The 15250-nt window shown below is 40.6% G+C and overlaps 1 protein-coding gene across 1 annotated transcript in view; it reads right to left on the bottom strand.

Moving 5' to 3' along the window:
• LOC131992497 (RNA polymerase II elongation factor ELL2-like) overlaps positions 1-9796 on the bottom strand; it is a 32049-nt gene extending 22253 nt beyond the window's left edge. The window contains exons 1-2 of the mRNA XM_059358103.1: positions 9659-9796; positions 9095-9142 (exon numbers count right to left, since the gene is read on the bottom strand). Coding sequence (XP_059214086.1) covers positions 9095-9142; positions 9659-9796 — 186 coding nt within the window. The remainder of the gene's footprint in view (positions 1-9094; positions 9143-9658) is intronic.
• Positions 9797-15250: the final 5454 nt, after the last annotated feature.

Below are 15250 nucleotides of genomic sequence, written 5' to 3'. Positions count from 1 at the left end.
TTCTCTGTCTTCAAGCTCCACAACTTTTTGCTTCAATGCAGCTGTTTACTTGTTTCAGAGTGTCTGACAGGTTCCTTTCAAGTTTTGGAATTTCCATCAACATCAGCATTTTGAGCAAAGGAAAATTATCTGAAGGCTACTTCTATATGCAGATGTTGGTGGGGCACATAAATATTCAAGCATATCACATAGATGCAATTAAAATTTCACAGTTTGAAATGGTGGTGTGACCAAGCTTACAGGAGAAAGATGTCAAATCAATCAAATACAGTCCTGTGAGGACACCTAATCTGTAGATGTGTGGTATCACAGTAAATCAGGGTATTGAGTGTAACTTTCAATACCATCAAAAATAGACATTCCTCTTTGATGGTGAGATGCTGTGTTATTTTCCCAAACCACTTGAAGAAACCAAGGCCACTTCGGCGTCAAAGGCCTCGACGCAGCATTGGTGGCTGTGTTGATACGGTCTACTTGCCATTTAGCAAGCTAAAAACCTGTCTGTCTCCGCAGGTGTCATCCACTCTCCTCTCTCTGTAGTCTTCCAAACTTACTAGCAGATGGCTAGCTTGTTAGCTAGCTTGCTACTTCCCCCAGGTTTTTAATGCTACCCTGGTTACAGAACATTAGACAAACAAAGTTGTCACTTATCTGGCTATAGCAATGTGCTTTACAACACGGTCACAAGAGTGTGGAGTTGAAGCAGTCATTTGTTAACTTTTACTTAATTTGCAACAGGCTAGTTAGCTTGGTCATTCCTCCATGCTACACCTGGATGACACTTACCCGTTTTCGACCAACACAAACCTAGTTCTAGTGCTGGGCTGAGTAGGTGCTGGTTTGCAGTTGGTTCAACTGGCAAACCGTCTCAGAACCTGTTTGCTTTTCCACAGAGAGCCACGTTATTACATCACTGTATACATCTGAAACGTCTCCGCTCTGCAAAAGCATTATAAAAACAACAACACTGTCTCTTTAAAATAGTTGTTCCTGGCTAGGCCTATATTAGCATCCAAACGCGACTGCAACAGATTTGTGCTGCTCGTGTTTAATGCTATAGACGGTGATTACAATCTTATTAACACATGTTATCCTTTGTTTTAAGCTAGAATGCTGCAGTGACACAGAGCTGGTTTAATATCAGCAAAGTTTCTCAGTATCCACAGTTCACAGAGGCAACTACAAACCAAACAAAACCATACTGCCCTGCCATAACAAATGGGCTGCAATTTTCATGTACAGTGTTCACCTGAATGTCACTTTCTTAACTTCCTTATCTCTCTATACTGACTGAACTAAACTGATAATGATGCTACCTCCATTTCACACATGCATAAATAATCACACATTCAATACCTCAGGCCTTTCAGTCATTATCTTGCTATATTTATCTAGTTAGATTAAAACTATGAAGAAATGTGAACTTTTCACCCCACCAATTTATGTAAGACAACAGCAGAAGCAGTTAAAGGTTGGGTGAGTTTTACCTCCCGCTCTGAAAGGTACCTCTCTGCATAAACCAGAAATACTAGTATGTACAGTGATAACTGTGATTGTTTACACTTAATTCTGCAGCTGTGTGCCTGCATGTGGGTGTGTATCTGAGAATTTCTAAAAGGACTTATGTGGTATTCATATCACTGCACATGTTAACAACACTAATGAAATATATATATATATATATATATATATATATATATATGGAAATCTCAGTTCATCTTTGATGATTATCATGTAACTATTGCCTTTGCTTCTGCCTCACTTTGGCCTCTGTTATATTTAATAAAAGCAAGACAAAGCAGAAAGCAGCCTAAATGTGCAACAATCATTTGAAAGACAAATAATCACTTGGTTGGTAAATTGTCAAGTGGGTTATGGCTACTTAATTGAAAAATAACCCTTATTACTTATTACTCTTACCCCATGAAAGTTTTTACTCTTTTTTTATGGTTCATATCTAATTATTACTTTGAATATACACACACTAAGTGAGAGAAGACGAGAGTGTCTTTCTCAACAGTAGGCCTGTACAATTAATTTTATTTTAAAAATCCTTTTACATAAAACTTTCATTTTGGTTTTGATGGATTGTTTTCTTTTGATCCTATTTTCGGTCTTTATTTCTCATTTAATAAAAAAAATATATATTATTACTGTTTCACAGATACACAAGCCTGTAAAGACAACATATGACTTTCTGTGGTCAATAATCACAAGACTACTCCATTGACCTGCATTAAGTTTGACATTTCTATTTGACAAATACCACAGAACGTTATACAGAAAACCCCCCTGCCATTTCTAGAGCAACTACCATTTTGACATAATAAAAGTAAAGGAGTGTCAGCATGTGTGGCGACAGTATCTTAATGAGTCATAAATGTCTCCACACGTTGAAGACGCAGGACGGGAGAGGCTCATTTTCCTGGCTTTATCAAACTATAAAGTCAATTGAACAAAAACTGTGAGAGACTGCTGTCGGTGCACAGGGCTTATGTTTCCTGCTAGCTTTGGTTGAATGTGGGGTCTGGGTGTAGATCTCATGCAGGCTATTGTTTCCACATCCTCTGCAGCCTGAGTAATGGCCTTCTGAAAACAGGCCGTCTTTTGTTCTGGCCTCCTCGGCTCCAGAGTGGGATGCCATGGCACTGCTTCCCCTTTCTGGTTGATAGGAGGAGCGGGAGGAGGTGCAGGAGGAGGAGGCAGTGAAACCTGTCGCCACCACCGCTGTCTGTTATCAGCAGGAGGCAAGTCACTCTAATGCAAACTCTGTGCATGTGTGTGTGTGCGTGTGTGTGTTTCTGTTAAGCCGGCGTGAGCAAAGAGGCTCAGCTCCAGCTCCTCTCACCGGGGTGTAATCAGCATTACTGCCACTCATGAGGCTGAGGAGGGAGAAAGGCCAAAGTCTAGCTATCAGCCAAACATCTCCGCCACTGGCTTAGAGACACACACACACACACACACACACACACACACACACACGCTCAGACAGACAGCCAGCCACTACCCTCATCCTCACTAAACACTACTTCTCATCATCTCATCACAAACAAAAGAGACGAATCGTTCCCAGGGCCACAAGTTGACACATGCCATTTAAGAAGAGTCCCCTCCACAATGGAGGACAGCGATACACAATGTGTGTCTGTGTCTCTGGCCGAGTGGAGGAACAAGGGACAGGGGGGAGCAGAAGAGAAGGAAAAACACATACAAAGAGAGATTTTTTTTTGCGTTTTTTCATGTGTGTGTTTACAATCCCACAGTCAATCAGTCAATGCTTGGAGCTATGCAGTGTCTTCTCTCTAGCTGAGTTCCACATGCTGGCACTGGGTGATTAATGTTGCTGCCTTGAGTGGGAGACAGTGCATGTAATCAAGCCCCAGCCTGTAATCGCCTTCCATTTCTTTTCATTTGCAATTTCACAGAGGGACAGGGCTGCTACCAGTGCTGCAAGCTCCAGTATTTGGGGGAGAGGAGGTTGGGCATGAAGGAGGAGGAGGGAGGATAGGGGAGGAAGGGTGCTGCGCCACAAGCATCCCCCAAGGTTTCAACCCTCCGATGCCAAGAACGATACGTCTCTGGCAGGTGCCTGAGGGCCAAACTGTCAACTTCAACAAATTGTGGGTCACTGTGTCTGACAAAAAGCCCCTCCTTCTCTCCTCCAAAGCTAGGTGGGTTCTTCCACATAGTGCTATGTTTCCACACATGCAGGGCCATACCATGACACACGTGTGAGGGGTGGGGGGACAAGTGCCCTTTTATGCCTCATTAGCCCACAGTGTGGATTTTCACATGAGGGAATTAGACGGGACACGTTCCTCAGCGAGCCAAGATGTGCTCCATATCTCCAAGCTGCTTAATCGGACAGAGAGCACATTTTTCTGCTGCTGGACCTCAGAGGGTTGCTTGTCTTTGCCTTGCACACACACTAGTTTGCTGAATAAATGTGTAATCCGTCTGGTGCACAAGATTTTCATTCTTGGCTTTTTTAGAAAAAGGAGCAAGTTATAACCACCAGTGTTTAAAACATCATAATCCCTCAACCGTTTGGCCATTTGTGGGCATAAGATTAATGTGATCAGAGAGAAAACAACACACATGTACGTATACAGTACACTAAAGAGATTGCTGAAATGCAGTGAAAGCACTTTTGTGATGTGAAAGAATGCTTACTTTCTTAATTGCCCTACATTTTTTCCACATGTTAACTACTTCTTTAATTGTATATGTCAAGATGATGTATGTGTGACTTAAACGTGCAATATGTAATTTTATGCTGCTAGGAGTGTCTCAATCAAAACAATAACAAAAGATGGAGCAATGCCGTCATTGCAGGTTAGGATTCCTTCAGAGTTCATGATTTAGAAGGTCTCTTCCTCTCCATAAGAAACTGACCCGGGGATTTAGGCTGGTAGAAACACTGAATAAAGCAGTTTCAGATGCTATTCAGCACACTAGCTAAGGGACTGGAGCCAAGCTGCGGCCAAGTCTTCCCAGCTTGTTTATCTGATAACTTAAGATCGTATCCAATGAGCAAAATCCTTAACCCGGTTTAAATATGAATATATATCAAAACGGTCAAAGGGTTCCAAGGGTGTAAATGGAATTCAGAGCATAAAGATTGCCTGCATACAGCAACAAGTCAGTAGCCGAGCTGGCGCCTAGCCGCTAACAGTGGCCTGGAGGCGCCGAGAAATAGTGGGGACAGAGCTATCAGTGTGCAGTCCGGTGTCGCGGAACGAGGTGGGAGGAGACATAGTGACGTGCGACAGAGCAGCAGCAGTGCTGCACAGTAGCACAGTGCTAATATGCTGCACAGTTCGCTCTGTTGCAGTACAATGTGTATTTGCTGCAGCAGTATTTGTTCAGTTAGCAATCTCCGTTTGTTTACAACAAGCACTGGACACTGTGCACTTTTAATGATGCTGGTTTGTTTACGATCAGTTGCAGACACTTTGTGTACAGTTAGCGATGCTGGTTTGTTCACAATCAGCGACGGACACTCTGTGCACTGTAAGTATGCCTGTTTGTTTATGATCAGCGGCAGACGCTGCGCACAGTTAGCGATCAAAGACTGTTGGACCAAGTGGGAGGTGTGTGTTAGACGTCACGTACGACGACAAATATTCCGCCTTGCTGGGATGGCCCGTTCATAATGGTCCCGCTTCCAACAGGATCCGCTTCTGCCACATTCATAGTGCAGGCGAGATGTCACAGAGCCATAAATGTCCCGGCATGAAACGGCACTATGAAAGGGTCTAGTGTATCCTAAGGGAGGAACCAACGGGTGGTCAGGTGCCGGGAAGACATTACCAGCGATAACCATTGCATAAGAGCAGTGGAGAGTGTTGACAAGTGGGACACACACAGGGACTCATATGCATCCACATAAATGTGGTTGTTGTTTGTTGTCAACAAAGAACAGAGAAGCTTGGACGAAGAGAGCGCGGTTTAATTCTTTTGGTCAGGACCAATGATAAAAATAAATGTTCTGATTGTAATCTATAGCAACTTTTAACACTGGATAGAAAAGTGGCTTATAACAGCTCCTGGCAGACAGCCACATCTTTGACTGATGCGCAAATGGTATATGACGCCATTGACTGCCGATGGCAACCACATGACACGGATCATTACCTTGATTAAAATACATTTCTTTAGGTTTGACATTATTTGAAACTTTCTGGATAATGCAACTAGGCAGCTAAACAAAATATCCAAACAACGGATTTTATTGTGGAAATGTTGCATATTATACTTTTAAAAGAGCACCTTTACTTCGCTTTATAATGTAGTCATGTAGATAATAGGCCACTTTCTATCCATATGTCTTTAAAAATTCAGAAATGGAACTAGTATCAGTGTTTATCATGGTAAAACCCCCCACAGACGTCAGAAGAAAGTCTAGACATCAAACTTTGGTCATGGGTAAATAACTATATGTTTACAATGGAAGATGTTTACAGTGTTCTCCATTGTTGTCCCCACTCCACTAGATTCACAGCAGGGAAGTTTCTATCATGTCGTGCACAAACAACCCTGAGGGCAGGCCAGAACACATCTGGGCTGACTGTACTCGATTCAATATGGGTGATCTAGAGAGGTTGACAACACACAGCCTGCATTCTCCTGCTCATTCTTATTCAAATCAGAGGAGACAACACACAATCAGAGGGGGTCTCTGGGGATCTCAGCAAAGGCAGCGTCAACACACAGACAAAAGAAACTCTACTGTCAAATACACAGATACTTATAGAAAAGCAAATGCCAAAAATTGTCTCACATACACACCAAACGAATACACACCACACACACACAGGGTCCTTGGGGGATGCACTCTGGTCTTGCCAGGCTAAAGACTGCCACACAATGGGCAGAGGGGGCCGGACAGGAAAAAGGGAGGTGGGACATGAATAAATCATGCCTTTAGGCCACACAGGGCATAGAATAAACACACACATACAAAAACAACAAGCCACACCCACGTTATAGCAAACAAATGCAAGTTTTTATGCATAAAAATGTATACATATGTGCACAGAATACAGTACGTCACTCATGCACGTGCACACCACTTCTGCATGGTGTGCACACTCTCTTTCCTTGCACACACGCAGAGAAAAAGTAGGACTCCATCCTGGGAATGGGACAGGAAAATTAGCAGGTTACAGTTCATGTCATCTGCCTTGCTATTACTGCAGCAAAAGTGTGTCAGCGCTACACACACTCCACGTACAAAAACACACTTTCATGAATGTCTGAGTCAGGCAGACAGGAAAAGCTAATGCAAACTGAAGTCATGATGCCTCACGCTGTAATCAGAAGCATTATGGCTCCTGTAATTACCTCTAAACATTCATTTGGCTAATAACTTTAGCTCTCAGTGCCACATACAGGGAGCGGTGTGAAATTCCCTGTGGTTCCTCAGCCATCAGGATGACAGCAGTGGTGCAAAGACGGACTGTCGTTGAAAACCTCAGATACAGTATTTAATATAGCCCTGTGCTATATATTGTTGAGAAAAAAACACCATATAATCAACGTCATCTGTTAAATGTCTTTTCTTTTGATTCTAATTTCACTCTTGCATGGGGTGCAGTAAATTCTATTGTATGGGTCTATTTGAAAACACTTTATTCTCCAGGTACATTCATTTATTTGATAAAATGGGACTGAATCCAAAGTTTTATGGCTGAATACTTCTTAGCATACACTCCCACAGCTTAGTGTGTGAGCCATGAAGCTGTGGATTGGATTTGCAGCTTTTCTTCTAATTTAAAGCCACACATATTCCTGCCCAAGCCCCATGCCTTTGCAGTTGGAATCCATAGAGCAATAGAGAGAGAAGAAAACAAGCAGCTGATCAACTGACCTCTAACCTCCAACACTTGACCCCAAGAAGAGAACTGCTTCTCAGACAGACAGTCCTGTGCTGTGGTCTGGTATCGTGACAGTTTGTGCAGAAGCCAGTTTGGAGACTTAACTGAAACTATTTGGAATAATTAGAAAGCCCCACCCACCAGATCATCATCATAAAAATGATGGACAGGGGAAAAAAAGTGAATTTGACTGCTCTCAATATCTTGAGGAAAGATAAAGATTTCTGTGCAACAGATTGTCGTAGCAGATAAAACTAACTTGTAAACATACCTCAGTGTTAAATGAATAGATCTATATCACTACTCTGGCATTCCCAAACCCCAGGGTTGCGTTTTAGTCTTGATGGGTCAAAACTGAAACTTTTGGAAACAATGACACAGACACCCACATTATCAGTCACAATGTGTCAAAGCCTTATAGCTAGGCCTACATAACTTTTGTGATTTAATCCTTCTTGTGTGGGCACATCCCATTGCCATGACTTCCTCTGACAATGGATAAAGATCCTAATAACATTTAAATATGTTTCCTTATTTCTTATGTAACGGCTCCCAATCTATGTTTGATACTTTAACCGCCTTATAATAATTTGTTACATTCAGTTAAAGTTCCACCTCGACGTCTGTCCAAGCAAAGGTCTTGCTTTGCGCTATTGCTGTTCTGTTGCATTTTTTCAGCCAAACCAATTCAAAGTAGACAATCTGCTTCCTGTTTACACTGGCAAGCGAATGGTCATGTGATATGCGTTTTCAAGCATGATAATATAGACAGGGACTATTTCTGATAGGGTGCTGAAACGCTTGTGTGAACAGAGATAGTTTTTGTTTTAAAACGCTGCAACTGAGACATTCCACCACCACACACACTTGCAGGTTCAATCCAGTCTGTTAACCACACAAGCCCCTGCCCCCTTACAAAACTTACCACCACTTAGCTCATCTTGTCATGACAGGAAGGGGGTTGCAACTCTTTCCAAAGAGCCCATGCAATTAGAAAAGACTGAAAAGTAAAGTATTCCCCAAGGACACAGCTGCTCTTTAGTCAAAACACACGGAGTTCAGGCTACACACTGCAGATTACGATTCAGTTTCAAGAGCACAAGACTATTACTGTGATTACTGAGTGTTGCACATTATATACAGTGGATATACCGTCACACATATATAGAATTAACATGAATTTTCCCAAATGAGAACTGAAGGCTCCTTATTTGACTTATGACAACTCCTCTCCTGACTTCAGACTCTGAACTCTGTTAGTGTGTGTGTACACTTCTCCCTCCCACCCTCCCGTCATTTTCCCAGCACTGCTCGCTGACCTAACAAAGCCTCTCCACAGTCACCAGCTTGACCCAGTAACCTGCATGGCTCCTATCTGCTGGAGACGTCCAGCAATAGCTCCCATCTGAGCGGTCACTGCCTCAGTACGGTGGGACGTGTGAGTCAACAGCAATAGGTGACTAACAAAAGCTTCTTTGAGGTCGTAGAATTTAAGAAATGATTTGGCATGATTCTGCTGTTAGAAAAATGTCACAGTGATGTGTTACCTCCTGAACAAAATCATCCATTTAAACAGCCGAGCTCAGGCCTTGGTATAAGCAGATGAATATCACCTGGGTTCAAAAGTAATCTGCTGGTTCTTTATTGCTCGATTAGATTTAACAAGATTGCACTTACTGTGCATGATGAGCTAAAGTTGTAAAAATGCTACTTACCCCTTGGTTTCCTTTAAAACAAATTGCTGGTTCACTTGGTAAAGAACCCTGCAGTGAGAGAAGGACAGAAGCATATATTGGCACACACTTGCACATATTCAGGTAGCTCTGTATTCATATTTAAATTAGTCCTGTTGCACAATCAATAATGCCTGTGTGCTGTTATTGGCCTCCACTGGAGATAATTATTAGCCTAGTTGCCAATTAGATAACTTGGCAGACTCTTTGCGTTACTTTGAAGCAGAAGGAAGCTTTCCCAGCAAACATCTGACAGGCTCCTCTTTCCCGACAATCACAGGCTTCAGTCCTGGAAATGCTACCCAGCTAACTGATTCAGAGCTGACTGTAAACTAGTTTGAGCAACTCTCATTTTTTTTTAATTTGTACTGCAAATTAACGTACGACACATAATTCTAAAAATAAACAAGTTATTATAAACTAATTTAACAATATGCGATGGTAAAACAATTTTGATAAACAAAAAAAGCTCAGACCGACAACTTTAACAATTCATCCAAACACACGCGCACACATACAAACACACACTGGCGGAAGAAAAGGTACCTTAAGGTTTTGGTAAGCCTCCAGCGCTCTGATAGCCGTGTCCGTGAGCTTGACATGGTACAGCGTCCTGTTGGGGCTGTTTTTGTTGTTTTTTCCACAGGAGAGCCCGTAGTGGTGCTCCTGCTTGAGCGAAGCCATCGCTGGCTTTTCTCTCTGCCCTGCAATTAAAGCTGCTTTCCTCTCTCGGCTCAACTCTCTCCCTGTGACGTCACAGTGTGGGCGGAGCCACGGCGACAACAGCAACGTGAACTGAAGGCTATGTGAGCACAGCAGAGACTGCACGTTCCTGCATGAGATTTACTCTTATTATTGTTATAGCCTATGTAATGTCCAGATAATACATTCTTACTTAAATATATATATATATATATATATATATATATATATATATATATATATATATATGTTGTATGTTGTATATGTTTCTTGGTTGCTCCCTGTATGTGGCACTGAGAGCTAAAGGCAGGCATATATGAGGGGGCAGTCAGAAATGTGAAGGGGGCATCATGTGTACACATCATGCCCATCTGAAGACTAAGCTCCTGCTGGTTTAGCTCTTAAGGTCACTGAGGGACGCAAACCCCCTGACCACAATAAGGTAGCAATCCCTCAGGGGGGGAAACTGAAAAATAAAAAATAAAATAAATTAATAAAATAAAACATCCTTCATTCAGATTTCAACCAACAATCGTGTATCGTGTGTCCCTTTTTCGGCGGATTTTTCCGCTATTGCAGATAATTTTGTCAAATTGTAATGTATATTAATTTTGTGAGTATATTAAAATGTGCTTTCTCAACTTCTAAAATTTTGATTTGAGGGGGCAAGACATTTATTTAAGGGGGCTCGGCCCCCTCTTGCCCCTGCGTAGAGCCGGCATCGGTCGTCTCTAGGATTGTTATATAGGATTCATATTTACCTTCTTTCATGTTAAAGCAGCGCCATTTTTTTAATACAATGGAGCAAATGGAAAAATGAAATTAGCCTCAAGCAGACTTTGAATGTAAGATTTAGCGACAGAATGCACTGCATATGTAAGTTAATGTTAAGTATACTGAGTTTCAGGATCGCACAGTTGTCATTTTTCACATCTGTATCCGTCTGTAGCCACTTTTGTCCTCTTAAAAAAAAATTTTTTTTCAGTTTGTCAGCTTGTAAAAACTTAGTTATGAGTTCTTTACCCTGTTGGTAGTGCATTTCACCACACTTCATCTTTTAGACATTTTTCTGTGGTTTGCTAGTAGACTGAATTGACAAGGAGGCGCCTTCATTCAATACAAAGTCAATGGAGAGAGATGGATTGTTTTCCACTCCATTGGGGGCAGGGCTGAAATGCGCTATGTCTCTTTACAACCACATAGGTTGTTTGTTCCTCTAATACACATGAGTGTTTCCTAAATACATGCTCCTTTATGTCTCAACAGGATGAGTTCTGTGGTCAACACAAGAGATGTTTGCGTTTTGTTGTACGATATAAAATTTGTGAACAAATACCCCCACTTGTGAATTTTTAAGTTTTTGTGTGTCCTTAAAAAGGAGGTTGCTAACAAGTGGCTAAATTAGACTACAGTGATTGTTGGGCACATTAAACGTCATCACGCCAAACTCTATCAGTAGTCCGCCTTACAGCCTCCAGCCTCTAGTTTTTCAGTGCTCTTGCAAACTCTTGCAGATTGTTAATTATGTAAATAAACAATTTATTAGCTACAGATTCGCTAGCTTGTCAAAACCATTGGTTAGTTTGTCAGAGACCCTCTTGAGGATATCAGCTATGACGTTTTAATCATGTGACCATGGTGTAGTTTGCGATAGCATATCGTTAGCGTTTTACTTTTGCGGCTGCATTAATGCTTCAAACATCATAAATTGCTGGATAAAACACATAAGCATCAGATACCAGTGTTTGCCACAGAGCTTATTTTCTGCAATGATCCAAAATCCAATGCAGAAATCCCATAGGCGATGCTACTTCTGGTTGGCCTACAAAAATACACAATTTTGTTTGATCTCTATTGGTGCCATGAGACCAACAAGTTCACACTCACATGAAACAGTTGCAGTTTTTACCAAGTGGTTAATGTTGTGAAATGGCTGCAGTTGGTTAGGTTTAGGTACCAAAAAAATTTGGTTAGGTTTCGGATTTTTGGTAAAATATGTTTGTTAGGTATCTTTTGTGTGTCAGTTGCCTATGATATGTACATGACATAAGTTAAGTATGTTAAGTTAACTTCCTCAAAGTTGACTTTTGTTCAGATGATGTTAGGCTGTGGCGGAGTGTCACTCAAATTACCCCGTTTACATGACATCAGGTTGTTAGCTTCAACCACCAATGCAGTACAAGTAAACTTTATATTTAACAATTATTGTTTTCTGTCAGAGCGTTTTAAATGATGTAGACATTTCCATCTTCACTTTAATGTCACAGCAGTGAGGCAGAAATGTGTTATCTCACCAATCTCATTAACCTCATATCCAGCAGCAGCAGGCAGCTGCTTTTAATTGAAAAGAGCTTAAAGCCGGCAGACAAAGGTAATGGCTAGAGAGTGGCTGGTGAATATAGTGGAGCATTTATTTTTTACTTAGTAGACTAAAACAAAGCTAAAGGGAGATCAAATATTGAGCTTCTTCTTGTGCAAACTGGAAAATGTAATGTAATGCATTGTGCAGACACTGCATGGTTTGAAGTGACTACTAGATTAGGTGCAACCTAACAAGCTGATCAACATTTGTTTACTCAATAGTTGTGCATGTTAAATGTGCCAACTAGAATAATTGTGCCAGCTTGAGTGTTTAATGATATAGGCCAACACATAATTGGATTATGATTTATAAATTAAGGCTAGGCTAACTTTCAAATGTGGCCTGTTGGTGAGAACAAAACTCCAGGCCTTTATCCAGGTGATGAGTGTTCATGTGCAGGAGTAGTTATTTTAACCCTAACCATGTTTTTGTTTTTCCCTAACCATAACCAAGTAGTTTTAGGTGCCTAAATCCAACCAAGTCGTTCTGTTTCAAAACATTGAGAAACTTTTTAAAACAGCGACCGCTCATATTTCAGAGGATATCATACATAACACACGTTTTTGTAAGAAATCATACGGACCAGTTCATGAGCATATGTTGTCATCAGTTACTCAGTAAAGCGAATTTACTGCCATAGCTACACTGTAATCCTTATAAAATGTTTCCAGGAAAAGAAAGACACTATTAAAAGCCAGTATCAATAGTATTAGAAGTTTAATTTAGTTTTTACATTGATCCCCAAACATACATTTGTAGGTTTAGGACTCGAAAATAAAAGTTTAGGACTCAAGATTTGCATTTTCTTGGGACTTGTGCGTAAAGACTTGAGACTAAATCGTGGCTTGTAAAACAATGACCTCTGATACAAACTGTTGGTGATGAATGTTTAATTATGTGGGGTTTTTGCACAGATTTAACTGGGGGCAGCCATGTTAACTGTTTAAATCAAATGTACACAATATATGTTGTTTTTAATTTTTCAATGAAATTGTAAATTGTGTGGTGGCATAAGAAAAAGAAAAATCAACTGTCAATTTCCTGTAAGTTACTTTGGATAAAAGTGTCTGCTAAATGACTAAATGTAAATGTAAATTAAATCAAAATGTGGGTCAGGTTGCAAATAACTCTGGACACCAAAGGTGCTTATCCTGAGAAGGTAATGGGCTTAGTTATCTTAATTTTTGACAGCCTGTCCAACTATAATTTCTCATGCTAGATGAAGACCAAGAGAAACAGGAGTACCTAAAACAGATACTGAGTCCTCGCCTGAGTAAGCTTGTTATCTGTTAGAAAATAATCCACATGTAGAATGTATGTGGTTTACAGCTCAACAAACATGACCAAGCTGAATGACATAAAATCTAAGCAACTTAAGTGTTTGCATAACTGTGAGAAAGCGCACAAGTGAACGTGGAGGTTGGCGAAGCAGATGAGTCTGACATGTAAGCCTATTTAGCTAAATTGCTAAGCTACTCGCTGAATGAAAGTACATAACAGGAGGGGGAGGGGTCACTGCAGGTCAACAGAGAACAGGTGGTGCTGATTCTTCAAGTCTTGCACTTCCATGAATTGGAGATTTGGAGAAACCTTTTAGCTTCTGAACAACATGTAGTTTTACAATCTAACAAAAAAAAAATTAAATAAAATAAAAAAAAAAAAAAAAAAAATATATATATATATATATATATATATATAAATTCAGCTCCAGAAGTACTGCACACTGTGTAATGGTGTTCAAAACAGCAGTCTTCCCCACACCCATGCATGTAGGTTTGAAATCGCTCCTCCAACAACCAAGCAGTGCAAGATTAACCTATGACAGCCCCTCCCTCTTCTTTACCTGGCTCATCTGTCTCATCCACTCATTGTCTGTGGCTTGCCATCTGCTGCATGGGAAACTGCTAATGCACTCCCCTGGGAGTGACGTTTCACACCTGAGGTCAGTGACTCCCAGGACACCTGTGACTGGTAAGAGGCAGCTTGTTCACATTGTTCTGTTTCTCATTTTGTAGTACAGAGCAGTGTGTGTTAAAAAACTGTTATCCATGCATAATATCAGGTTGAAATATACAGATTACATAACAACCTCATGAGGAGATAATGAAAGATGATATGAAGTGTATACATATGGTTCTGTTGTGATTTGGCAAAGAGAATGAGACATTTAGTGTGCATAAGACTACATATGTAACTGAGATGTGAGGAGAATGTGTAGTAAATTATTAGTTTTAAGACATGCAGAGCCAATTGAATATATAATAAGTGTACATATAGAAACCCTTTTTATTACTCAGTATGTTGACTTTTAGCCCATCTCAGTGTCTCCAGGTTGGATCTGCATCATTTAGCAGTGTGCTTCGTCTGTACTCATGTACTGTTTGAGTCATCAGTGACATTGAGATATAATGCCTTTCAGGGCATAAGAACTTCTTCATTGTCAAAGCCTGGAGCCTTCATTAACCCTTTATCGGGCAAAGAACTATATTTGGTAACTTCAGGTAATATTTCGAGAAAAAAGTTGCAAATTTACTAGATTAAAGTGGCAAATCTACAAGAAAAAAAGTTGCACATTTAAGAGATTTAAAGTGGCAAATCTGCGTGAAAAAAGTCACAGATTTACGAGAAAAAAGTGGGTAAAAAAGCTACGAGCTTTGAATCTCATAAATCTGCACATTTTTTTTCTCGTAGATTTGCCACATTAATCTCGTAAACTTTTTAATATCGTCCAATATTCTCTAGGGTTGAAATTTGGAATTTGCAAGTATTTCAATGAGTGCCCTATTAAGGGTTAAACACAATGCAGTGCCATTGATAACAGCTCAGTCATGTGTGTTATGCTCGTAGCGGCTAATTTATCCTCAAGGCTCTAGCCTGAAAAAAAAATTAGGAGCAACAAAGATCTACTATAAACTCACTTTTTTGTAACTTCACACCCCTAGTTCTTTTTTTGTTTGTTCATCAAGTCTTTAGCTCCAACTGATGCAGACTCAAGTGACATTATTTGAGGCAAATGATCAACCTTCGTGCCAGGCGTTATACAACTTTTTTCACACATACACAAGTTCTACTCA

Source organism: Centropristis striata, chromosome 2 (assembly GCF_030273125.1).
Source record: "Centropristis striata isolate RG_2023a ecotype Rhode Island chromosome 2, C.striata_1.0, whole genome shotgun sequence".
NCBI lineage: Eukaryota > Metazoa > Chordata > Actinopteri > Perciformes > Serranidae > Centropristis > Centropristis striata.
This window is presented reverse-complemented; position numbering and strand designations above follow the sequence as displayed.